The 27,398-nt window shown below is 38.3% G+C and overlaps 1 protein-coding gene across 2 annotated transcripts; it reads left to right on the plus strand.

Annotated features, from left to right (window-relative positions):
- Positions 1-9,557: 9,557 nt before the first annotated feature.
- Positions 9,558-27,398, plus strand: Pcif1 (Phosphorylated CTD-interacting factor 1). 2 transcript variants are annotated; one of them, XM_067088640.1, is made up of 15 exons: positions 9,558-9,697; positions 13,710-13,988; positions 14,352-14,591; positions 15,280-15,362; positions 15,628-15,777; positions 15,936-16,090; positions 17,015-17,246; positions 18,675-18,798; positions 18,924-19,065; positions 19,771-19,943; positions 20,369-20,482; positions 20,960-21,117; positions 22,228-22,422; positions 23,095-23,169; positions 25,599-27,398. In XM_067088640.1, the coding sequence occupies exons 2-15, from the start codon at positions 13,725-13,727 to the stop codon at positions 26,065-26,067; spliced, it is 2,574 nt and encodes an 857-aa protein (XP_066944741.1). In that variant the 5' UTR covers positions 9,558-9,697; positions 13,710-13,724; the 3' UTR covers positions 26,068-27,398. The 2 variants fall into 2 exon arrangements, with proteins under 2 accessions (XP_066944741.1, XP_066944742.1); XM_067088641.1 differs by lacking the exon at positions 9,558-9,697 and adding an exon at positions 9,989-10,559.

Raw genomic sequence — 27,398 nt, forward strand, 5'->3', positions numbered from 1 at the left:
TCTTTACAAAGCTTAAACAACCTACGAAAATTACTTTAAATCAATCACTGATTTTATATAAATAGCTATATAAATATATATAATAATAATTAATAATAAATTAAAATTTATCTTTGACGTTATATCTGTCATAATTTTAAATTTGTGGGCAAAATTCCATGTCACGTCGTAAATAGAGGTTCCCCCTGCGACATTGACTGTTCGCACGAGTGATAACAAAATTACCATATTTTGTTGTCTGCTACATTTTTTTTAGCATATGTTCATGTCAATCAAGAATGACGTCAATAGAGTATTTTGATGTTAATAGAATATAACAGAATTTTTATTCGTAAAATTTCTAATATTATAATTTTGTTTGGACTATTAGCACGCAGTCACGAGACAGCGGTATTATTAGTAGTCAACATTACACGACAGTGAAATAGCAATAGATATTGTGTCCGCTTATTTACGCCAGTCTTTACAGAAACATGCAATCACATATCTTTACCGAAGTGGACATATTTTTATCGATCAGAATGTGTGTCACGCCTAGAGCCATTCATAAATTTTTATAAATAAACCGTCGCAGATTGCAGTTCCCCTCAAAAAGGAGACTGGTCATACCTTCCTACGAGCTCCGTGAGTAAAATGCAAAAGAACGAATGGATAGAAATATCAAAAGAAGGAAAATTAAATGCACCGCTTGCTAGATGTTTGCCTGAAAGTGTTCAGTGGTCTGCAATAAAATATCGGCAGATGTTAGCTAGCGTGTCGTGGTCCTTTCAAAATGCAAAACAGGTTCCGAGAGTATGTAAATTATGCAAAGGCCGCTGCGGCCCACTTTCGCTGAAATGATTAGAGGCATAATTACAGATGTGCAAGAATGATGTATTTGAAATAAAGTGATTACACAAACACACACACACACACACACACACACACACACATACACACACACATATATATATATATATATATATATATATATATATATATATATATATATATATATATATATATATATATATATATATATATATATATATATATATATATATATATATATATATATATATATATATATATATATATATATATATATATATATATATATATATATATATATATATATATGTGTGTGTGTGTGTGTGTGTGTGTGTGTGTGTGTGTATGTGATTAGGCATAGTTTTCCTCTCAAACAATTTTCGTTAATTGCATTTTGCACGTAGCATCTATAACTTTGCGAAAACTTCTCAGTTACACATGCATCTTATCTTCAAGGCTGAAAGTTTAGAAGGAAAGGACAAATACTGTTGCTGTGATACTCCATTTATTTATTCCTATGCTGACAGTCGTTTCAGACATTAACTGATGGTTACCATCAGATCTTTATTATTAAATAAACAATCGAAATACACTCCGATAAATCGGTGGATACGGTTCAAAAGTTAAGATTACAATGAAAACATAAGTTTAAAAAAAGAAATTTAACAAAGAAACATCACTGGAGGCAGCTGGGAGATTCTCGATGAAGTTTTACAAGATTGGCTCCTTTGGCTCTGGCGAGAGTTTGAAGGCAGGCACCGAACGCGTCTCCCATTGGAGTGAACACAATCAGAGGGCACCTAAACAACCTCATTATCTTTGATGAGGTCTTTCAAGGGAGGCTTTATGCCAGGTACTTCCAGATAGGGCTGATATATGGCCCTGTTGTTGTGATGGATTTGTAATAGCCACCTACGTGGAGAAGCTTGCTTGTCTCTTCTGAACAGTGTGTGTGTGTGTGTGTGTGTGTGTGTGTGTGTTTTGTCAGCAAGGGCATCAAGGAAAAGCCCTTACTGGCTTGAACTTGGAAGCTGAGGACTGAATTATTTTCTTGAAGTTGTCCACGAGCCTTTTTGTTCAGGTATTTTAATGGCGATGAGATGTCGTTCACGATATATATTATATATATATATATATATATATATATATATATATATATATATATATATATATATATATATATATATATATATTATTGTGGCTAAACTGGCTCACACACCAAAGGTCTGAATGATATGTTCCAATACTCTCTAGACCTGCTACACTTCGTAGAGTCCATGACGAGTTCAGCTGACCTCCATCAAAGAAGAAACACTTAGAACATTTGCTAATATCAAGAGGAAGATTTGGAGCTGGTTAGCAAACTCGGTAACTAGTCACATAATTATTCAGTTGCAAACGTCCTTACCTGCAACCTCTATACTACAAAATACAGGATGATTGAAGATACTGCTTTCCAAGATTTGGTACCTCTATCTTTTTATCATATAATTGTAGTTTGGTTGAGAGACCCTCCTCCATGTCTTTCCAAGGGAGTCCAGTGATAGGAGTTCAGCCATGAGGCCCTCCTCCATAGCTATCTTGGAAGCCTAGGATAGCCTAGGGGCTACACTTTATCAGGCAGATGCACTTACTGGGCAACTCAGGTAAGCACTTGGCTATGGCTGCTGAGGGGACACCCTTGGTAGCTTCCCAGTTTGGGTGAAAAGCCCTCCTCTAGGCTTCTAAGAGGAGCCTAAAGGTAGCAGTTTGGTTGAAAGGCTGACCTCAGGGGCTTCTTCAGGTATGATGGACTGCAGTTCACCCAAGAGTTACTCCTCTTAAGCTTCCCAGGGAACCAGGGACTGGGGTTGGGCCAAGAGAAAGTCCTCTGCACTTCCCAGGGAAGATTGTGATCCAGGGCTCCATGGCTTCCTGTGCCAGCCCAGTAGCTGTGGGTCAGGCAAGAGACCCCAAGGGTTCATGACTGGGCCAAAGGAAAAACTCCTTTTGGCTACCCAGGGGAGACTGTGGGCCACAGCTTGGACAAGGCCTTCCGCAAGGGTTTCTTGTACCAGCCAGGGGCTTTGGGTCATAAAAGGGGCTCCCCTGATGTGTCCCAGGGCAGCTGGTTGGGACAAGCTGTTTTCCCAATAGTTCTTCCTCTGTTTGGTCATAAAGCCCTCCTTTGGACCTTACCTGCAGAGTGCAAGGGTCTTGGTTTGGTAGGAAGGCCCTCTTTTGAAGTTTCCCTGTAGACCACTGGGCCTCAGTGCAGTCACGAGATACTCTTTCAGGGCTTCCTTGGCCTCTTGGGGGGCAGGTATATATCTGCCAAGAAGCCCTCTTATGGGATTCCACCAGGCAGCTGTTGGCTCACGGTTTGGCCAAGAAGCCCATCTCCAGGGCTTCTTGAAGGAAGATAAAAACTGTAATTTGGCTGATTGGCCCTCCATCAGAGCTTCTCAGGGCAGTTCAGGACTGTGGTTCATCCAAGAGGTCTTTCTTACAAGAATAGCCTAGGGGACAACCGTTTAAACAAAAGGCCTTCCTTCAAGGCTTCTTGGAGTACCCAGGGGCTGCATTCTTGAGGGATCTTGTTGGAGCCCAGGACCACAGTAAGGTCGACAGACCCTCCTCTGTTGCTAAACCCCAGGGAATAATGATTATTTCAGAGACCTTATTACAGTGCTCCCCCAGGGTCACTGGAGAACCCAAAAGTTGAGGGCCAGCCAAGAAACCCCACTCTGGGATGTCTTGGGGATTCCCAGAGGCTGTGACACTTCTAAGAGTCACTTATATGGGGCTTCCCAGGGCAGCTTTGAGTCATGGCTCACCCAAGAGTCATTCTCTGGGGCATCCTGGGTCATCCCAAATGCTGCAGTTGTGATGGTAGGCCTTCTTTCATGCTTTCTTTAGCAGCCCTGAGGAAGCAGTTCGGATGAAAGCTCTCCCCCAGGGCTTCCTGGGTAGCCTTGGGGGTGCATTTCAGCAAAAGTTCCATTCTCTGTGACTAGCATGGCCAAGCCTCTCCTCTGGTGCTTCCCTTGGGAACTTATGTTCGGCTGGTATCCCCTCTTAAGGTAATTCCTTCCAGGGGCTTTGGCACCCATTTTGGCTTAGAGGCCCTGTTCTTGAACTTCCTAGGGAAGCCCTGGACTGCAGTTCGACTGAGAGGCCTTCCTCCCATGTTTCCTGGGGAAGCCAAGGGGCCGGAGTTTAGCCAGAAGGCCCACTTGGAGCTTCCTGGCGAACCCCAGGTAATGCTGTTCGACTGGCAGGTCCTCCTCCAGGACTAAATGAAGTAGCCTTGGAGCCAGGGCTCATCCAAGGGCCTCTCTTTCATTGTTTTTGTTATGGACCCTGGGGCTGTGGCTTGGCTGGAATCCCCACCTTCATGGCCTTCCAGGGGAGCCCAGAGCTGTGGTTCGGCAAATATGCCCTCCTCTGGGGCTCTCTTTCAGAGCCTGGGGGCCACTATTCCATACTTCCCAACAGGCACTCTTCCATGCTTCCTGACAGGCACTTTTCTATGCCACCTGACAGGCACTCTTCTATGCTTCCCTGCAGACCCTAGGACCTTGGTTTGGTCAAGAGGCCCTCTTACAGATCTTCGTGTAGGAACCCAGAGGCTGCGCTTCAATCAAGAGGCATTCCTTTTGGGTCACATGGTGGGGTCTGGGTGCTGCAGTTAATCCAAGAGGTACACTTCCACGTCTTACCAGGAGAGCACCAGGGTTGCAATTATGCTTTGAGGTCCTCCTGCAGGACTTCCCCTATAAGCTATGGGGTCATGGTTCGCTTGGGTGGCTCTCCAACATGCTTTCTCAGAAAATCCAGGGCTCATGGCTCAGGTAAGAAATCCTCCCGATGGACCTGTCAGGGTAGTCTGACAGCTCCCCCTCCAGGAGGAGCAGGGAGATGACATTTTGGCCTTCTGAGGTTGCCAGGGGAGCCCAAGGTCTGAAGTCTGGCAGAGAGGTTCATTAAGAGGGACTCACCATGGTGCCTAGCCCATGGTTTGACCAAGAGCTACTTCCTTTTGTGATTTCCAGGGAACCCTTGGGCTGTGGTTTGTCCAGTGGGTTCTCCTTCAGTGTGGTCCAAGTGATATCTGTAGTCGCGTTTTGGCCGAGGAACTCTCTTCTATGAAATCCCAGGGGATCCTGAGGACACTGTTTAGTCAAGAGACCCTCTGGACCCTCCTGCAAAGGGTTGGGCAAGGAGCCTCTTGGAGGACCTCCTTTGGGCTGCCCTTCAGAACCCAAGGGTTAAGGTTCATCCAAGAGACTATTCCTGTGGAAGCCCTGGATCAGAGGCTTGACAAAGATGCCCTCTTCCATGGGCCTCCCAGGGAGCTCAAGGAAGCCCACAATGGTTTGGCCTAGAGGCTTTCCTCCGATATTCCCCAGGGGATACGGTTCATCAACAAGGTTCTTTTTCTGTGCTTCCGGTGGTAACCTAGTGGTATTTGGCCGGCCAAAAAACCCTCTTCTGGACCTTCCCAGGGGAACCTAGGGGCTACAGTTCAGATAAGAGAGCCCCTCTTTGGTTCTTTCCGCAGATGATTGGGGGCATTAATTTCACCCAGAATCCCTCCTTCCTTGGGGAGGCCAGGTAAGATATTTTCATAGTCTAGAGTTGGGATGTCCAGTGACAATTATACACAATTTGATACATTTCTCAGTTTTGACAAACAGACCGAATTCGATACATGGAGAAGAAATTGTTTACATGAAAATTACACCATTTTTGTTGAGGCTCACCGGCTATGAATAGAATTTACCATATAGCTGAGCCAAATTACAATAATTCCAGAAAGAGGAAACTTGAAGGAATTACTCAGCCTCATGTTTGGTGAGCCAACTAGGCATCATCTATCTTTGGGTCAGGCTCATCTTCCATTCCACCACTTCTAACAGCTGATGGTGGAGTGGTTACTGGCCCTCAGGAAAAGGCTGAGCTGCTTCGTCGAGCTTTTGAAGCTAAACAATCGGCTGAGGATGTCCTTTTCCCTGATATTTGTCATCCTGAACCTATTCTTACAAGAATTTGCATTGCAATCTAGGGATGTAAAATAAAATTCTTGATAATCTTGATAGCTAGAGCAGAGAAGATCCTGATGGTTTCTTCCCGTTGTTTTTTAAAAAGGTTTCTAGTATGTTGTCTCCCAAGATTAGTGGATTCTATAGATTATTATGTCGAAGAAGCATCTTTGCAGATGAGCAAAGCTTAGTGATACAGTGCTTGTTTCGAAGAGTAGCATATCTGCAGGAAGCAGTAACTACAGGCCGATTTCTATTTTCCCCGTGCTCTCCAAAGTTGCAGAAAAACTTATTTTTAAACCACTATATAAGTATGTGGAATCTAAAGGAGTGCTAGCTGAGAGTCAATATGCATATTGACACTGCCATTTGCAAGGGAACCTCGATAAGGATTTTGAGTGTAGAGTAATTCAAATAGATTTTAGTGCTGCTTTCGATTTGGTAAATCAAAAGACACTTATTTATAAACTTCAGAATCTTAGAGTGGGTGGATATCTTTTAGGATTGCTTCAAGATTTCCTTACAGGTAGGCAGCAGCAAGTTGCTGTGGACGAGACCTTTAGCGAACCAAGGCCTATTGTACCTGGAGTTCCACAGGGTAGTGCTCTTGGTCCACTGTTATTTTTAGTGTATGCAAGTAATATGGTTGTTGGCCCGGAAAAGAAGATTGTTCAGTATGCTGATGATGCGACACTTTAGGGTGTAGTAAAGTCTCCACTTATGAAAATGAAGCTGCCCTTAGTCTCAGTCGTGACATGGAGCAGATTAGTAAATGGTGTAGCCGGTGGGGTATGAAGCTGAACTCCAGTACAACGAAGACACTATTAATTAGCAAGTTGTGTTTACAGATTCTTCACCCACTTTCCTTTCCAGGTGGATGGGACTCTGCTGAATGGGCCTGAAGCTCTAACTATTCTTGGTGTAATGTTGACCTGCATCTTTTGAAAAATATCCAGTGAAAGTGTCAGCAAATGCCACACAGAAGTTGGGTACTGTGCTTGAGGCCTCATACATTTATAACAGTGATAAAGTCAGTGCAACCTGTTTTAGGTCATTTGTCCTTCCTTTGCTAGAATACTGTTGTCCAGTGTGGATGCCTGCTTCTGCCAGAGATTTATCTCTTTTAGATAGAGTTGTTCTTGGTGGTAGGTTTCTGTCTCTTAATATATAGCAGTTATGAGCTGGACGTAGACGGATGGTCTCTTGTTTGTCAATTTTTCATAAGTTGTATTTCAACAGTGATCTTTTACTTTTCACAATCGATCCCCTGGTCCTCTTTTCCTGCACCAATATGCAGTAAATGTGCCTCGCTGCTGAACTTCTCAGTTCCAGAGGGTCTTTATTCCTCACACCGTTGGACTGTGGCACAGTCTCCCTGAGGACGTTGAGCAATTGGAACTTCAAAAGTTCAAGCAAAGATGCAAAGCATTATTACTGTAAAACAATTCTGTCTGTTGTAATAATTTACTTACATTTTCATATATTTTTTTGTTGATATGTTAATTTATCTTTTCTTTTCTGATAACTGATCTCTTCTTTCTGCATTTCGTGTTACCTTCTGTTACAGCTTTCAAATGAACACCATAATATTCTTCGGAAGCTTGTATTTCAAGTTAATGGCCCGTGTAGGTCTGGTCCATACAAATAGGGTTCATGTTCTGAATAATAATAATAATAATAATAATAATATAGACTGTGCAGTTAGCCAAAGTCTTTGGTAGCAAGGTTGATGTACAGCAGTCAGGTGAACAATGATCTTCCAAATCAACTGTTACTGTTTCTCTCGGTATATGGATGAGTCTATAATGCTAATATCCGAGTGGATCTTGTTTGTCCTCCCCCGGGTGACAGTAGGGGAGACATGACACAGCCACCCACCCCCTGCAAACCAGTTTGTTTGTCCCAGGTGGGGACGGGGTAGGTAGGGGAACGGGAGGGTAGAGGAGACATCCACCCTCCTCCTGCAAACCTGTTTGTTCGTCCTGGGTGGGGGCGGGGTAGGTAGAGGATCGGGAGGGTAGGGGAGACAGCAGCGCCGAGTTCCAGCGCGCGTACCCCACGCCAACGAGCTCATTTTTAATTAAAAATCGGTAGGTGGTAGGAATTAGCCCATTCTGATGGCACTGATGTTATTCTGCCTCTCTCTGGTATAGAAATGATTATTTCCTATGGAAAACTACAGGATGTTGCAGGTAATATCGCTAAGTATGATATACCGATTTGCTGCAGTGATTTCAATGCAACTAGATGCAGCAACGATGATGGTTTTGTGGACTGTATGGGTAGAAATGGGATTAGTGATATGAACCCAAATGGAGTGAGGCTCTGCATTTTTTGCAAGACAAACGCCTTTTTAATTGGAGGGACTATAGCTAAAAACAAAAACGCCAACAAAACAACGTGGGCTTCTCTACGTAGCAAGTTTCAGCATCATATTGATCATTTTTCTGCTAATAGAAGGCGTACGAACTCAGCACTAGGTTTCTGCGTCAGAAGAGGAGCAAATGCAGATAATAATCATCAATTTAGTGTAACGTAAAGCCACACAAATCACTAACTGCCCATTGAGGCTTTGAGGAATGGTTTCATGTTAGGACAAGGCTTAGTTTAGAAAAAGCAATGTATGAAAGATGTGCCCCTGTTAGCCAGGAATGTTTTCAGGAGTAGGCCGAGATTGCGGTAGAAGAAATGGATGAGGCTGGCAACTTTATAGGTCTAGCTGCTGCTCATTAGTAACCTTTAAACCTTCACTTTCTTGACTTTGAGGGGTTTAATTGTTAGATATCAATATTTTGAAAGCGGAGAAAGGGCTTCTGGTATTAGAACCTGGATGAGGTTGGTAATATATCTTTTTCCATGATTTTGTAAGTTGGCGTTGCTCTTAATTTCAGCATTTACTCTTTATTTTACAAAGTTGCTGGTCTTTGCACGAAAAGAAAGCAATTTTCAGTTTTCATTTGTTAAAGTAATTGAAAATAATTGTGTTCAAAATAGAATGTGCTTACTGAAGAAAGATTTTTCTGTATTCTTTTCATATTCAAAGTGAAATGTCTAAATTATTAGTTTAGGGCAGTTATTTTGATCAGCTAATTATATTGCAAAATAGCGATAAAAATAACATGGCAAATCCAGACGTGTCAAGCTTATTAACAATGATTATCCTTCATCTTTTATAAATAATGCTGAAAAATGGATGAATTAAGAGTTAATTCTGTTTATCATAATATCGTAATGCTGTGTGTTATCTGCAGACCTTGAAGTTTTTAAATTCCTCTTACTGACTGTCTTGAACGTATTAACACACAGGCAAGAAAATTTACATTACCGCTTTATAACAAGAAAAACAACTATGCAAAATCTAGCTCGTTTATTAAATTAACTGTAAGAACCAAATCAAAATAAGATCGCAATACAACAGCGACATTAAACTTGAGAGTCTATTGTACTTTAAGTTTCCCGCGGCGCGAGGACCTGCGCAGAACTTCAAATATGCGCCTTCTGAGTTGCTGGATCGAACTTCTTGGTCACGTGACTTTGACATCATTCCTTTGTCCGATTGTTATCAACTGAAACCTGCCACGAGTTCTCCATAACATTGAAATTGACTCGGATATGTTAATTGATATGTAATGAGTTAGAATACAAAACGAAAATATATATCTTGAAGAGGAAATAGTCCGAATGAGAAATTATTATGGCAGTTATTATCGCCAAAGGTTAAAACGCAGCGATAAAGCCAAAGCTGAAGCCAACGAAACGTCTTAGAAGGAGCCCAGGGATCTGATGGCGTCTTTCTGATTGGGTGTGTGTCGAAATTTCTAATGAAATTCATGACTTACAGGCGGAAGACTAGATCAATTCAAGTGAGTATCGTTGCCTGCGGGATCTGCGAGACGTGTAGATTGCGGGAACGGAGGAATGGGCGGCGTAGGCGCAACGTTTCCCCCTTTATGAGCGATAATAAAAATCTGTATCTTGAGGGACATTGTTTACGTTTGGCCCCAGACAGAGACGGTTACGCCTATTTTTGCTTTTATCCGCGATGACAGGTGTTGCTCTCGGCTCCCGGAGGCCGTGGTCGGCGGCGACGTGCTCGAATTTGCCTCTGGCCCCGATTGGCACCCGAAAATATCGACTGGGTCGCAGCATCTCCCATTGCCATCTGGGGGAAGATAGGCCTCCTGCGATCTCTAGGCCTCGGTCGGGGGTCGACGTCGAATTTTCGCGTCGGGTCCGACGTTCCCTTGGGCTCTGGCACGGGTTTCTCAGGGTGGTTTTGGCAGGGCCGGGTTACCCTTTGACGTGGTTTTTAGGCCGGGGAGATTCCCACCAATTTGGGAAATTTGCGAGGTTAATCTGCCATGGGGCTTTGTAGGCCTGAGCTTGGTAGTCGTATTTTACGTTGTTTGGCAAATCACCATAAATCAATAAATATTCCATTTAAATCATCATATTTCAAACGCGTGGTTTAATTTAAGCTTTAAATTTCACCTCGGGCAAAGAAGCCTTTTCAAGATCGTTCCAGGCCTAACCTAGTCGTGTGTTAACCAACCATATATATTTATTTCTAATCTTTCTAGTGGTCTCGGTATGAAGCAAAGGTTATCTCAATAAGTCTGAAGGAAAGTAACCAGTTCTCGTTTACCACAACCCAGTACTAGTTGATTTGGATGCCGTCGGCTTGGGCCGACCTAGGCTAAGCTGACGTGCTTCATTTTATATACAGTGAGTGGTGTGATAAATGTATTTTGTATTTGCTTCAGTTATTATGGTTCTCAAATAGATTTCAGTCATGGTCTTATTTCATCTTTTCTGTGATCAAGCTTTGAAAGTTAATGTATATTTTTATGCAGGTTAATTGCTGCATTTCTGTTGCTAAATTGAAATTTGAAACTAAAATTTGAAGTCTTTATGCAAAGGCTTTGTCGTATAGCAAATGATAAAATAACTGGACAAGTGCACGACAAAGTATGTGCAGGTATAGCCTATGCATAATTGTAATTGTTAGAAAAAGCATAGAATAATTCCAGCAATTGGTTAATATAATGTGGTACCAGGTGCAAGCTTTTTCTTTCACTCAACAAGTGGATTTAACGAATACTTTGCAAGGGAGAGACAGCCATGAAACAAACATCTCGTGGACTATTGGACGTTTAATGTATAGGCTGTCCAAGTCTTTAATTTTATTAGGGAGGTGTTGATTCATGAAAATAATTGAAGTTTTATGATACAGTAATTTAATACACTTGGAGTAGTTTTTGGTTAGGTAATAGAATGGTGGCCAACTCAATAATGGAGGTACTTGTATCGTATTTATTTTTAAAAAACTCTTGTCATTCTTTCCTGGCTACCTTATTAATTCATAGTAATAAGCCTAATTAACTTTAACAGTTTTTCATGTATCAAAGCCATACATTGTAAAACTTCATTATGAAGGAGTTTGTTGTATAACTTGAATTTATTATTTTTTTTTTCAAATGTTAGCACAGGAAGGAAATGCATGGTAGATATTATAAAGTTGAGAAATTAGGAATATTTAGGTTCTTATTTACTGTAATATAGTTCATTGTTTAATGTATTGTGTGGTGTACATTACATCAGTGCAGCATTAAAATACTGATGTTATTTGAAGAAATGAAATGTGAAGTTTCAAAGTGTGTGTGCATGCGTGTGTGCTATTACCAAAATGTCAATACTGCTGTCTGAATTATATTGGGAAAGCCCTTAACTGGAGATACTGGACTGGACTGGAAAATTTTGAGTCAGACGTGTGTGAGCAGTCCGAGACTTGACAAGCATACAATACTAGCATTTTATACAGACTGTTGAATAGATTTGCTTCTAATCAAAATGGCAATAATCTCATGATCCTGTGTTTTCAGGTAGTATTTGATTAAGGCTATAATGTCACTCTGCATAGTGATTCAGTTTGCTGTATTTTTCTCAAGGCGTGTTTTTGTTTAATGATTATGTATATTTTTACATCTGACAGGGATATTGTGCTTCAAGTTGGTGGTTGGTTTGTTTGTTAGCTTAATTATTTAAAATAGTTGTATAGTATTTGAATCTATAAAAACTTGACCAATGGTAGTCATTCCACCTGGCAAGAAATTGGAGGAGTGATGTGAGATAAGGATTTTTTTTTAATTTTTAGGGGAAGGGAGGATTTTGCTAAGCTTTTCACTATCCAAACACACTTGTTTCAGTTATTGTTTTCATTCATGTAAGAAAGACCTGGAGATCCATTAGCTTCCACCAGGTAGAATATATTAATATATTAAGGAAGAATTATTATTAAGTACACTTTGTAATTAAAAAATTGGCTCTATGATTGTTGCAGAACATTTACTGTTTTGTCACCTACCATCCTTTCTCTCCATTTTATCTTAGAAGTTTTCAGTTTCTCCCTAACATATGCTGTTCTGTGCATTTCTTAAGAGTCATTCATGTGTGTGGCCATAATATGTTCTGCAACAGATTTGAACTTACCACATAATATTATTTACATCCAGCTTGAATTGCCTTTCCTTGGACACTAACTGTGTTGAAATTCACTTTGATATTTCTTCCTCTGACACGCATTATGGTTAAATACTATTTTCAGGGTCACCTGTCATACAGCCATAAAGACCTGAGACTGTCGAAGGTTTGAGAATAACATACAAGTACAGATGTGATACTTGGTTCCACCAAAAACACCAAACATAACATCAGAACTGTTGATCACTTAAAAAGCCCTAAAGGGTGGTAAATTCAATGGCTTATAGGCCACTGATGAGCAGAGGCAAGGAACAGGTCTCTGTGCTGTTTGACAATGTCCTAGAGGCTGACGATGTACCTATATGATCAGCATCCTGTCTAGGACCAGTCCTGGTCGTTTCGGCTGTTAGTCATTTAGGCCGTAACATCCAAAACAACATGAGACGTTATGTTTATGGTATTTACCATCATTATTTTATGTTTTACATACATCCCCAGGGGGCTGGTACTGAACATGGCTACCATTTTGCACGAATGTGCTTGTTGCCTAAATGACTTACGGCCCAAATGACCTGAACTCTCGAGGACCAGAGGGTTACAAGGATTTGGTTACTGATTGATTTTAATTGATAAGTCTTGGTTTTCTGTTGTTAAGTTTGTGGTTTAGTAAGCTTGTAATAACAGTGCTAGTATTATAATTAATCAGGCCACTAAGTCTGTTATCTAGGCTCTTGTAGGCATCATGTCCACATGATTATTTCCTACTTGAATCCATAAGGTTAGGAAACAGATCGAGATTAAAGGGCTTGTAAATCCAATGCTCCAGGAGCTTATTTATGTATGGTCTTATATAGACCTGTACACAGCTATTAGTACCACTGTAAGGATGGAGACTGGTCTGTTATTACAGAAGTCTGCAGTTCTACACATTAAATACCAGTAACTTCATCTTATTTAAAAAAAAATGTGTAAAAATTAAGTGACGTACAGAGCAAAGTTTATTAGAAGTACGTAGTATAAAAGGAAGAAATATTTAATTCTCACCTGTGAGTGATGAAGGTTTTTGTGATGTTTTGCCAAAAGCAAATCTGCTGAAAAGCTTTAGTTATCAGACCAAATTTGACTGATTTTTTGAGTGTCATTTTTTTTAGCTGCTGCTGTATAAGATGTAGGACGTTTCAGGTATAATCTTTTATTTTTTTGGTACATTTTAAACTCAGGTTTAAACCTTTGTATTGTTGATGAATGTCTCTTTTTGGATTTATTTGGACGGGAAGATTTCAAGAATCATTTTTCCCCCTAAAAGGAAAGTGTTAAAATTTTCTTAAGTACAGTACAGTTATTCCATTTTCTAGTTAACTTCCAGGAAGGATTCAACTTTATTTATTTTTTCAGACTGGCCAATGAGTCATGGCATCATCATGGGAGAGCTTCATTGCAGCCTCCACTTCAGCTGCCCCTGCGCACACCAGTGTGGCAACCACACCTACAGCTGTTGCATCTGCAGCTGGGGGCCCCACGGTGCCCCCAACTATGCCTGTTACTGCCCCGGTGTCACAGATGACATACACCTCCGAGAGCGGTTCGCATCACACAACTCCAACACAATATCATCAGCCCCACACAGCTAGTCAGCTTCCACATCATGGCATGAGAGTTAACATTCCTCCACAGGTAATTTTTTGTAATGCTGTACAGTAATTGTGCTTGCAACTTGTACTTATCATATTATTATTGACTTGGATCATGTTGAATATTATTGATTAATCTTGAAGGTATCGCCGTCTCAGTGAAAGAATCGCTTCAGTGTTTTGTTGTCTTTTTGGCCTAATGGTTTTTGAAACAAATCGAAGGACTTGTCACATTGCATTTGGTCACTAGCTTCTATTGCTGTATTTAGGCTTTTTATTTGGGAGTAATTTCCCATATTTTAAGTAGAAGTTAACAATCTAATACACTGTCTGTGCTTAGCCTCTTAGCCACAGCACTTGTTTTTATGTCATTGTGCACCGTAAAAAACAGGAAATAATCTTGCAGGCTGGTAGTTCAAGCGCCGGTCCAACGACAACTTCACCGCAGACACCGGTTGCTGGACCGCCTCCTCAAGTAGGTGCACAAGTCCATGAGACAGACTTGCCCCAGGACATGCTTGCAGCTGGCTGGCGGAAGTTCTGGAGCAAGAGGGAACAGCGTATTTACTTCTGGAACCGCATCACGGGAGAAAGTCTGTGGGATATGCCCCCGGGCCAGGTTGCCCATGGGGCTCATCCTCCTGGGGTAAGTGGTATTTCTGTACTGAGTATTTTTTGTCTTAATTTTATGATGGTGATTATCAGGGGAACATTGATTGAGGAAGTGTTATTGCAGGTACCTTTGAAAGTCATAATTACCCTTATTCTTTACTGTTAAAAAGTTTGATCATCAAGAAAAGGGGCTGTTTGTTGTTAATGGTAGATGATGAATACTGTCTTTTATTAGTAGCTGAGTAAACATGAGTTAAAAGGGCATAGCATAAAATTTGAAGCTTAATACACTATTGTATTCACATTTGATACCATCTAGCAAAAATGATTGTCAAATATTAAAGTTGTCATTGCCTCGATGTGTCAGTCAGGTTATGTAGTCCTTCTTCATAGTGTACTTTGAATACCTGTATTTTATGTTTGTGAAGCGGTTTGCATGATAGGGCAAGGCTTTTGTTAGCTATCCCCATGCAGGCGAGTGTTTATTTTGAAGGATATTGAATACAGTGTGCAGGATACTGCATACAGGCTGCCTTACTTGGCCCACTGTATGTATTAGCCGCCTAACTTCTCTATGATTTCGTGATTCAGTTCCCACCTCATTCCTGAACTGAGTCCTGTGGTCGGTTCCATGGGAGTTCATAATTTCCTCTTCACTTGCATAATCCATCAACTGCAGTTAATACTGATAGGAAGTTAATTTTTCTGTTTTGTTTTGGCAGCAACAGTATGATCCAATCAGTGATCCACTGGGCATACAGAATCCTTCCAATGGGAATAATGCCACTGCTAATAGTAGTCAAAGGTAAGGCCCTAATGTTTATCGATAGAAGTCCATCTTTGAATGGGTTGTGGCTCCTAGCCTAACACCTTCTGTTGTTTATGCTTGGTGATTTGAATCATTTTTAAAACATTTTTCAGGGTTTATGTGGTAATTATAATTGCATTTTTTTTTTTATGAAATGTCAACTTAGTTTGAAATTTTTCAAATATTCTTTTATGGTTTTGTTTGATCTTAGCTTATTCAGTGTCCGTAACTATAAACTTCTAATAGGAGCCCATTTCTCTAGCATTGTCAGCACAGCCAACAGTAGTACAACTAGTAGCACCAATGTCACCACTCCACTCACACCACCTACCATGCCGGTTGTTTCTGGGGTCAAGCGTCGTGCGTCTGAAGAAGCTTCCGGGGTCCCTGTAGTGAAAAAGTTTCTGTTAGCGTAAGTAAAGGGTGATCTTGCGCTTTCGTTGTTATTTTTATTAACTTAAAATATGTTTGCACATGAAATTATCTTGATAAAGATACTGTTGATCTTTCAATTTTTAGTTTGAACATTTTTCCTGGGGATTCTTAAAACTGTATATCTCCTATTTTCAGGGGTCCTTGGGATTTAGAGATCCCTACCAATGTGATTATGTTTGAGCGTCCACCCATCACTTTACCCCAGCCATATCCAAGTGTAGAGGTACTTCGAGGGCAACTAGTGTCCAAACTCCGTTTGGGATACCAGGAGATGTGTCAGGCTCGGCAAGGTATGTTCGATTAAATGAGTTCCGGTTTCAAGTGGAATGAAAAATTTTGTATGGTTTGCAGATGCATAGATCTCATAGATTTTGGATCCTGTAGTTGATTCAAATCAAAACTAATCTTTTATTTTAAGTCAAAGCTACTGTAACTTTTTATTTTAATAGACAGACCAAATCTCATGAACTAATATGTTAGACAGTTTTTGTCAGTACTAATATGTTAGACAATTTTTGTAAAAATGAGTAGTAAAAACTAACCATTTGAGCTTGCATTTGCATACTAAAATTCAGTGTTGCCATGGTGTCAGTCTTCTGAGAAGTGTTAATTAGCGCGGTTTTATCAAACTTTATTTGCATATCTCCAAAGTGGACTGAAAGTTAACCTGTTGTTTAGACAACAGTACTGTATACATAATAAGAAAATTATATCTGTAATTTTAATGAATAATAATTCTAAACTGTTTAGCGGGTAATATGTCACGTACTCCATTAACATGAATTTCTAACGCATTATAGTTTTGCATTTGTAAAGGGATTTTTGTAAGTTCGTTGGTTACCCAGTTGGCTCTTGTGCCTTCTTCATGACTTATTGCTGCTGACATTAGACTGCTAAGGTTTATTGTTGTAAGTTTCAGCAATGCCTTGTGTCTGGGTTTGGACTGGTATGTATATGAACTACTTAGTCAAATATGCAACCTACAAAACCAGTTTGACAAATGCAAAACTCTGATGAGGAAGAAATCAAGAATAATGTTTTATGAGAGTTCATTTGCTTTGAAACATTTTGGAAGCCTGCTTTAATGGAATGATCCAGTTTGTTCAGAAGTTAGAAGCATCAGTTTCCTGTAGTGAAATTACTGTGTGTGGATTTTGTTATTGCACACTGTTTTATGTTAGTGTTTTAAGTTGTGTTTGTTTCTCCTCTAATAGGAATTGATGCCCCTAGAGATTCTTTTGGTCGATGGTTAATGGAGAGGAAAGTTGTTGACCAAGGATGGGATCCTTTGCTTCCAAGCCAATGTTTTCCTGAAGTCAGTCAGTCAATGTATAGAGAGATAATGAATGACATACCCATCAAGCTTCAGAGGCCAAAATTTACGGGGGAATCTAGAAAGCAGTTATCCAAGTATGCTGAAGCAGCTAAGAGAATGATAGAGACGAGGTAAGCAGGCTTTCTGATGACAGTTGTACATCTAAGTGTATGAGTTTGTTCTTACAAACCCATTAATCTTAAGGAGCCTTACTCCTTTTGAAGCTTGGTAAGGAGAAAGTCTCATTGTACATGCCCAGACCACATTCTGTGGGTTTGGAAGGTTAGGTTTCATTCGTCTGTGTGACTTATGGTAAGTTGGAGAGAACCCGTTGTTCAGCCGATACCTCTTTTCGGTTTGGCATGATAGGAAGGCTGCCCCTTTGTTCCAGAACCAGTATATTGCATGGTTTAGTTGTATTGATAATCTTAAATCTCAATAATGCTATCTCCACTACAGTATTTTACTAACGTTGCACTTGTAAAGTCGTAATTGTCTTCATGATATAGTTGGTGGTATGCAAGAATTATGGTAAAAAATTTGGTCTCACTTCTGTTAATTGCTGATATGTGTATGGTACTCAGTGTAGTTGTAATCACTGTGTTGGAGTGAATCTTATGTAGATTTTTATATTATAAATTTTCCAATTTATTGGACTGTAGTTACAAAGTCTTTCTCTTACTGATTGACTCATTGACAATTATGCAAACTGAGAGATATTTTGTACACAAAAAAAAGTATAGTCCAGTCTACACAGTAGCTGTCAGTATGATATGGAGAGAGAGAGTGAATGCAGAATTAATTAACTTATCAATATGACAGAAAAGAAAGAGAAATGGCATAAGAGAATGCATTGTTTACTGAGCAGTTGTTAGCTTTAGAGAGAAAAAGACCTCAAGACATTACTTATTACTTAATTAATTTTATGTAGGTGAAAAAGGCACTCTGGAAAAATAAAGTGGAAAATACAGATTCCTATGAGGTATTTTCTAAGGAAGCACTGCAGACTACCATGAACTGGGGACAACACGATAATGATAAAAAATGGGAAGAGGGTTAAAAACAAAAGAAAAACAGAGGAATGAATGAATTTTTATATGGAACGGAACCCGAAATAGCCCGTTTAAATACTGAAGTAAAGATCTGAGAGAGTAATTTTTACTTTTGTACAAAATCTCCAGAACTTCAAAGATGAAAATTGGAATATTCTGGGACTTCCTAAACCAGTTTTACAAATGGGGAAATACCTCCAAAATATGTTCAAGGTTCTTTATAGAAGGACAAAGCTGTGGGGAACTTGTGAGACTTTTGACTGTCAGTGAAATCTCGATTATACTGTGATGATTTATGATGAATTTCATAGTAAGGATATGACCTTGCATGGTGGTGTGTTGTTGTAGGTTATTGCTTGACTGCATCATAAATTATAAAGAATATGAGTTGGTACATGAACTTGTCTGTTATTATGTGTGTGTGTGTGTGTTCTGTTTGAAGCCTTATGGTTAATGTAAGCTGATAAAGCTTTCTTTGGAAACTACGATGTTTATATCTACTTCCAGTCGAAATGCCAGCCAAGAGAGTCGAAAAATTGTGAAATGGAACGTTGAAGACACTTTCCAGTGGTTGAGGAAAACTATTGGCTCTACATTTGATGACTACATGGATAGATTAGCACATTTAAAGGTAAGTAATGGGCCGTTCCTCATTGAATTATGACATGTCATTGTTTTGCTTTCTGTATTGCGTACCAAGATGATATAATGCAGATCGTGTATCCCTGTTCACTGATTCCCAACTTAATATTTCAGCGTCAGTGCCAGCCACACTTAACTGAAGCGGCGAAACAGAGTGTAGAGGGCATTTGTACAAAAATTTACAACCTTTCTGTTGAATATTCTAAAAAAATTAGGGAAAAGCATCTACAAATATTAGAAGAAAACAATATTAGAGGTAAGTTGGATTTATTCATCTTTCAACTTAATAAATTGGAGTGGTTCTTAAGCTCTTGGTACCCTTCTTTGGTCTTTTTATCGTGTGTTTTGTCTCATATAATTTGTGTACACGTATCATAAATTAAAGGGCAAAAGAAAGTGCAGTAGTATATTTTTTCAGTTTATGGGAAATGCAAACATTTACATTCTTTGGTCACTTGAGGGACCTAGAATAAGCTTGTGGATTGTATAAGTAATTGCTATACTTGTATTTGTTTTTATAAGTGATAATCATGCCATAAACATTAAGAAATAACTTTTATGAGAATATAGTGAAAAGGTACAAATACAGCCATAAAAGGAATGTCTAAGGTCTTTAGAATTATTGTAATTTTTTGCATTTTCGTAATTTTCTATATGACTGATGATGTAAAACAAATGCCCTCACCTAGAGAAAAGCTTACCCTATGAATATTAGCATTGAATTAATGTATTTATAGTTTTGTTCTGTTTATTTTTTATAGTAAATCAGGGCCAGTTCAGTTTGGCAAATAATTATAATTAGTTAAGAAGTTGCTGAGTTCAAACAATATAAGTGATTTGTGATTTTTATTCGGTGCTCTTCAATAAACTTTTTTTATGGTAGATTTCTAGGGATTTGTGCGTGGATTGTATATCACATGTTTGTGCATCTGCAATATATGAAAACTGATCTAATTTTCAGAGGGAGGAGTCCCTGCTGTTAGTGGGCTACGGAAAGTTTGGTGTTATCCAGTACAGTTTACTACGCCCAGTCCACGCCCGCCACACATTGACTACATGCAAGATAAAGATATAACCGTTTTAAGATATAATGGGGAGGCGCTAAGAGTCAACACGTTATACTTCCATAAATTGGTAGGTTGAGGGAATTTTTATACATGAGCTCCATTAGATCGAGTTGCATACATTTGTTGGTTGCTAATCTAGTTGCATGCATTTGTTGGTTGGTGACTGATTTAATTCATTGGAGAGTATTGACCATTGCTTTACTGTTGCATTATTACCAGTAAGCCTAAGTAACAGAAAGCATCTACCTTCTGTACAGACTGCCCTATATATTAAATACTTTGTATATTGTATTTCCTCAATACCTTTCCCACTGCACCTAAAGGTCAAAGCCATCCGGATTGTTCTTCCACAGTATTTTACATAGTATTTCTTATTTCACTAAGTAGAAAATATTATCATTATTACCAAAGTTAGCTTGATATTTTGGTTTTTAAGGAATTAAATGATTAGAATATGCAACTGAAAGATTATTTCTGATTCTTTTCTTATAGGAACAGCTGTATCGGTACAACTGCTTCGACGATAAAAAATTTGAGCTGTTCCTTCCTAGGGTCTGGTGTTTATTGAAACGGTATCAAACCCTTCTCGGGACCAACCCAAATGAGGTATGTTCATGCTATTTTAATTCCAGTACTGTATGAGATTTTCTCATGAAATTTGTTTTAAGGTGTAGTGAACCGAAAGATATTAGCCATAGTGTATCAGTTACAAGACATAGGGATAAGATGTTGGGCTTATGTGGTTCAAGTTTATATCATTCTGTTGGCTGCCAAGACTCTTTGTGGCAGGTAGTTATTTTGTGGTAAATGCTCACATGAGTAAATATGATCTCATACCAACAAAATAGGAATTGAACCACACAAGGAGCATAGTTTTGGTAAAACTTGTAAAGCGTTAATATCTTACCTCAGTGAAGGTCAATGAAATATATTTTCAAAAGGGCGTGCAATAAAGGTTTCTTTTTGTGCAGTGGTCTTATTTTTCACGTGTTTGAGTTTCGATAACGTAATGTGCATATTAGGCAACAAGCCACTGATGAATTTCGTGGATGTGCGAGATGATGTCTCCAAAATTCTTTACAGGGCCACGGGACACAGGCTGGGCTACCAGTAACCGTGCTAGAGTGCCTACACAAACACTTTAGTGTAACGTTTGAATGCTTCGCTTCTCCACTCAACTGTTATTTTAGACAATTTTGTTCAGCTTTTCCTGACACAGACTCTTACTTTGGCTCCAGAGGGTAAGTCTTTTGAAGTTGCTTCATGTTTGAGATTAATGTCCAGTGAGATTTGGTCATTAAAGGATTTCAAGTACGGTATTGTTTATGGTTTTAGTATGTGTACTGTAATATGATTGTAACGATAGCTATTGTGTTGTGACTAGAGAATACGTTTATCTGGGTTTTTAATTTTAAATCTTTTGAGGTTGGTTAAAGATTGCACTTCATTGAGTACACTCATCTATATTTTGGGTGTCCAAATTCCTTGTGACTTATAGTATAGATGTTATATTTCTCATTGCTAAATATGTGGATATTGTTTTAATATAAACTTTCTCACCATAACTACATCCTTCATATTAAGAATATTAATCACACCTGTTGTAAGACTTTTCCTTTTTGCTGAGAACTCTTATTTATTGGAAAGGTGGGATTTTAACACTTTAAATTTTGTCACTCAGTAATTTAAATTTGACTTTTATCTTGTTACAACCTTCAGTAGAAAATTAGGGTTGGATTTTGATGTCTAGAAATATCAAATTTCTTGACATTGAGATGGGTGGAAGTGGATCCATAAGCAGGCTTAGATTGAATAACATCCTGTACTAAAACTGCAAGATTTTATTACTAAAATAGTTCAACAGAACTATATGATCATACTGTAACCATAAGCAACTTTCTGAACTTGGTTATGCTCACATTTTAGAAGACTTCGTCAAGTGATTGATTTTGTCAATGTATAAGATAGTTGAAAAAAAAAATAGATTTTGATTGTTTTGACTTTCTATGAAGAAATTATTAGAATGATTGTTTTGAATCTTTTCATGAAGATAAAAAAAAAAATTTTTTTTGACTTCTGAATCCATAGATAATCTTTGAAATTCTCTGCCATTAAAACAACTTGCAAGGGACTTTTTCAATTTTATATTTATCTTTTTAGTTTTGTTCACCATAGCAGTAGCAAGGCACTGAAAGTTTATGCTCAAAATTGGACGATTGAAAGGGAGGATAAAAATATTTTTAGTTATGAATGAAGAGAGAAAAGTAGTATTTTGTGATTGAGAAAACAACTACTGTACATACATGGTACTCAGTCATTCATTTCTTACATTGATTTTATTCTCATTCCAGACCAGTCTTAGATTTTAAGCCGGTGTGTGGATCTTTTGAGGCAAATCCCCCATTCTGCGAAGAGTTAATGGAAGCCACGATACGGCACTTTGAAAAGTTATTGTCAGAGTCTCACGAACCCCTGTCGTTTATTGTTTTTGTGCCAGAGTGGAGAGAACCAGCCCCATCCGCTCTCCTTCACTTAGAAGCGTCAAGGTTAGTGTTTTCTAGCTTCAGAATACCAAAAGATCTTTGAAGGTGTCAGCACGTGAAAAAAAAAAAAAAAAAAAAAAAAAAAAAAAAAGATTGCTTTACCAATGTCATAATTGCTGGTTAAGTAGGAGTACCAGGCTTTGAATTGTAGTGCCAAACTGACAAACCAGTTAATAATCCTTCTGTAGGACTACCCTCACTGTTAGGAATTTTCTATCCCACCTGATTGAACATTCACTCAGTAATGTAGATAATTTACTTGTTACCTGAAGGTGATTGCCATCAGAAATCCAAAGTTGCTTTTTATTTCTTTGCTATTACCATCCATGTAAAGTTGGAATTTTCCTGAGTAGCAATTCAAATTTGGAATTCATTAATTTTAATGTGCTTGCTTGGTTAGTTTTATCATGACAGTGTTTTTAGTGTGTTCTTATTGTTAATTTTATCATGATGTATTATGTGCTGAAGTTTTAAATGTAATTTTTCACAACTTAGATTGTTAGTCATCTGTACGACTTAGCAATATTATTTACAAATTTTGCATATTTCTGGTTTAAAATGCTGTGAGTTACTCAAGGAAAATTGTTGCTTTAATTTGGCCTTTATCAGTTTTAATTGTTAGCTTTCTTTTTAGGTAATTAGTTATCATGTAGTTATTCAAATTTATCTTCACAGATTCAACAGGAAACAGATTGTACTTCTGCCTTTTGAACACGAGTATAGACATGGATTTCAGCATGTTATGGCCAAGTAAGTAGCTTTTAAAGTTTTTGTATGAATGACGAAAGTGTAAACAAAAAAGTACATTGCCACAAGATTATAGATTAATGCTAGTGCCTCATTTCCATCAAAATGGCCTTCAGGGAATAAATTGGAAAGATCATTGTACAATTTTTCAGTACCTGAACTATTGGGGTTTTGGTTTGTTTACATAATGACTCTTTGCTTAGAGTAGGCTTTGGTTGGGATCCAGCTCTGTTAAAAATTTAACTGTTATTACTCTTGAGTAATTTAGTAAAAACAGTGGATTGTTTATTGATTCAAGCTGGCTCAGATGGTTTTCTCACAAATATTAGGTGAAAATTGGAGCAAAGTAAAGTTGATAAGCTGCATAGCTCAGTAGATATTGACCAAAGGCAGAAAATTACACAGTAGGGAGCCCCAAAAGTGCTAAAAGGACCTTTAGTGCAGTAGGCAGTACCCATTTTCAAACTTCATAAAAAAATTTTTAATCATACACCTGGCATAAAATGAAAAGATATGGAATATAATGACAAGGTTGTTTAGGCTGATCACAGTGTGGCGTCTTCAGTTCCGTGCACTTGCCTTCACACAGTTTAGCATGAAATGGGTTATGGTGTTCCTAGTGTTTTATTTCACCCTGTATGGTATGCCATCATATTATAAATCTAATTTAGTAGAATGTGGTCAATACTAAAGGACTTATGCTTCATCCCTTTACCTACCTCAGTTGTATTGTACTTCACGTGTTATCCTGTTCCTTTCGTTTCTTTTTTGATGTGGTCATATCTCTATACTGGAGTAAGAATTTATATGTACAAATTTTTTGTGTAATTTTTCCTAGTATGGTGTAAGGTGTCTTCTTTTTCCCGCCACCAGACACCACATCTCTCAGTATTGTATTTATAATTTAGTCCTCCCAGCATACACAGGCTTTCTGTCAAAGTGGTTTTGACATCTACATAATAGTAGTACAAACATTATACATACCATAAAATTTTGCTATTTACAAATTGAATACTCTTATTTACCAGTAGTAAAAAAAAATCGCCTTCCACTTCATCCGTGTAGTTGCACCTGTTTATCTTACTCTTTTCTCATACCCGCTTTGCAAACCATCGTGTCTCATATTCTACCTCTTAAGGCCTACCCATCTAGTAAATCATAGTATTCCTTATTCCTCTTTTCCTTATTTGATTTCTATATATAGAGGCATTAACAATTTCTTGTGCCATTAACAGTTTTGCAGTTCAGGAGTCCTTTTTATGACACCACTCAGCAGACTAAATTCTTTAATTTTACCTTCTCCAATTTTCAGTCCATTAAAGCACCAGTCAGTTAGAGAATGAGAATTTAGCAAAGTGACTCAATTTCCTGTTTAAATTATTTTGTTAGAATAATAAGGCGGATTCTTACATAAGCATTTAATGAAGACGGTGGTTGGTAGCCAAATTTTCACCCACTGATAAATATGAAGCCTTCAGACAAACCACATGAAAAAAACTTGTCAGAATCTTCAAGTTTGCAGTTTACCTTATCCAGTTATTAAATTTATAAGAAATTTTAATTAATTCAAGAATTTAAAACTAACGTTTTGTACCATCTATATGAGGGTTAAAGAATATTTTAACTCAGTGACCTGATTAGTTAGGTAATGATTGTTCCAAAAATCCAGTATAATAATAATAATAATAATAATAATAATAATGATCCTAAGTATGATTTTACATTTTGTAAATACTACACTATAAAGAAGTAAATCAACATAAAAACTTAATTTGTTTGAGACCAGTTAAGACACTATTGTAAAACTTCTCCACGTATTTGAAAGCGTACTTTTGCCGGACAGTATTTCATGCTAAAACTGCTGTATTTCAAGGAAATTATCTTCCTACACCAACTTTAATTACTAAAGAATAACTATATACCAATTAAAAGCTGAAATAAGGTTAAATAAGGCAAAATAGCATATCATTTTGGGAGGAAAGCATTTATTAGCATTTTTAGCGACTCGTACCAAACGTACGTGAATCCTCCTCTCCCGCGACGGGTTCGAGGTATTGCTGTAATGGTAAATACCCCCTTACAGGGATGGAACATCCTTGCAGCATTTTTTTTTTTACTGCTTAGAGCTGTCTAAATAAGGGCTAAACAAAATCAGTTCAAATACATGCCATTCAAGGTACTTAGGTTTTCAGGAGACACACACACATTCTTAGGTTTTCAGGAGACACACACATTCTTAGGTTTTCAGGAGACACACACACATTCTCTCTCTCTCTCTCTGTAACCAAAGAACAGTTGTTCTTGAGTTAGGCATTGAAAATTTTTCTCTCCAGAATGCATTTGCTATGGAAAAAAATTTTTTTTACTTGAAACAGGGATGCTGTCATTTTCTTGCATGAAGGCCTAAAACATATTTCATTCTTCCACCTCAGATCTGAAGTTGTTCTCAAGAGCGCCCATGGGACAGTTGCTGTATGGCTGCAAAATGATGCTGGGTTTTCCCGCTGGGGCCCAACTCCAGATAAGGTCGATGCCCTCCTGGAAGCCTTCAGACCAGGACGTGAACGAGACAGAGATCGCCAGGAAATGTTGTCTCCACCGAGACGGGATTCCAGCGCCGAGGCCCCGCCTCCGTATGTTGATGTTAAGCCTCCTGGCCAATACGTCGAGGTGAAGCCTCCAGGTCAGTACGTTGACGTAAAGCCTCCGGCACCTTACACCGAGGTGAAGCCTGCGCCAGCATATGTTGAAGTGAAACCTGCCACTGTTCCGACTGGAGCCTCACAAATTACCCCACCTGCAGCACCCACAGTGCCATCAGCTGTACCAACCCCAAGTTTGACAACATCCCCCTCCACAGCTGTGCCTCCCGTTGCCCCGACTACCACCACAACCATTTAGTCTTCAAACTCCACAAAGGATTATAATTTTTTTTCTTTTCGTTCTTGAGAGAAAAGGTAACGCAACACTATCAAAAACATACAGATTCAATCATCTGATGGTTTTTCTACGTTTTGAGTTATGTTCAAGGAATGTATGGAGGTTACCAAGTGTGTTTTTCAGAGATTTTGGATTCCAGCTAATTTGAAAATATGTCAAGTGGCAGGTATATATAATAAATGTTTATCATGGAACTATGAGTGGCAAGAAAGTTTTTAAGTTGTTCGTGTTGAATTTATATTGTAAATGTTTATTTATACTGTAATATAGGAAAAAGTTTTATTTAAAAATGACAGGAACCCAGTGCTGTGTTCACATATTTTTATATGGTATAGGATAGGTTAACTTCTACAATATATGCTATAGAGATGTTTATTAAAAATTTTAGCAGAGTAACAAATACTAATTTTGTTCAGGTTTAGTTTGCAGTAGTAAGGTGACAATAACTTGTGGAAAAAATTTTTTGTCTAAATTTAAGGGATGCTGACGATGGAGTGTAGTACGGCATATGTTTTCACCTTTTTCAATGAAAGAATTTGTGATTTTTTGTTTAGATCTGTACAGTGTTCTTTTTTTTTTTTTTTCAATCATCAGTGATATAGAAATAGCATCAACAATGTAAAAATTATGTGTGCAGAATCAAAATCTTTTCAATATCTAAACTGTTGTGGGTTAGTTCAGGGCTTTGGTTTAAATTGTGCAATAGAATCAATACTGAAAAAGCTTGTAATTGTCCTTGCTGTTCATAGGAAAATTTGAGATGTTGGAAGTGCTCATCCCATTCCAAGACCATGTTTTATATTACCTTTGCTTATTCTTAAGGTAATGTTTCAATTGGCTGGTACCCAGCCTAAAAAACTCTTCTATATTTCGCCCTCTTTTTTTTTTTTTTTTCATCTAATCTTGGTTTTCATTTTCCTTTTATGTATTTTCAAATGAGGACTTGGCCAAAATTATCCTAATGAAAATTCATAATTCACCACAATGCTTTCAAGTGTATGGGACATTAGAAGGAAAAATTCTGAGCTTTGGCATCACTTTACTTTGAAAGGAATCATAAACAGTTTTTTTTGAGTAATTTCCATGTAGCCTCCATGATATCCTTTCTATCTTGTGTGTGCACAGAAGTTAAAGCTTCCATTGGTTTTATAATGTATCATAGTAATGTAAATGCAATATTGTTTATATATGTTTGATATGTATTTTTATTTACATGATTTTTTTATTAGTCCGGCACTATGTTACATGACTGTACTGATAAAAATAAAAATTACGTTATTAGGAAAAGTTTA

The sequence above is a fragment of the Macrobrachium rosenbergii genome, chromosome 45 (assembly GCF_040412425.1).
Source record: "Macrobrachium rosenbergii isolate ZJJX-2024 chromosome 45, ASM4041242v1, whole genome shotgun sequence".
In the NCBI taxonomy this organism is placed as follows: Eukaryota; Metazoa; Arthropoda; class Malacostraca; order Decapoda; family Palaemonidae; genus Macrobrachium; species Macrobrachium rosenbergii.

Excerpts from the sequence above, each read along its gene's own strand:
- Pcif1 (XM_067088640.1), top strand. The coding sequence starts at position 13,725 with ATGGCATCATCATGGGAGAGCTTCATTGCAGCCTCCACTTCAGCTGCC. Across the intron at positions 17,247-18,674 it reads AAGAGAATGATAGAGACGAG|TCGAAATGCCAGCCAAGAGA; the intron begins GTAAGCAGGCTT and ends ATCTACTTCCAG. Across the intron at positions 19,944-20,368 it reads CGTTATACTTCCATAAATTG|GAACAGCTGTATCGGTACAA; the intron begins GTAGGTTGAGGG and ends CTTTTCTTATAG.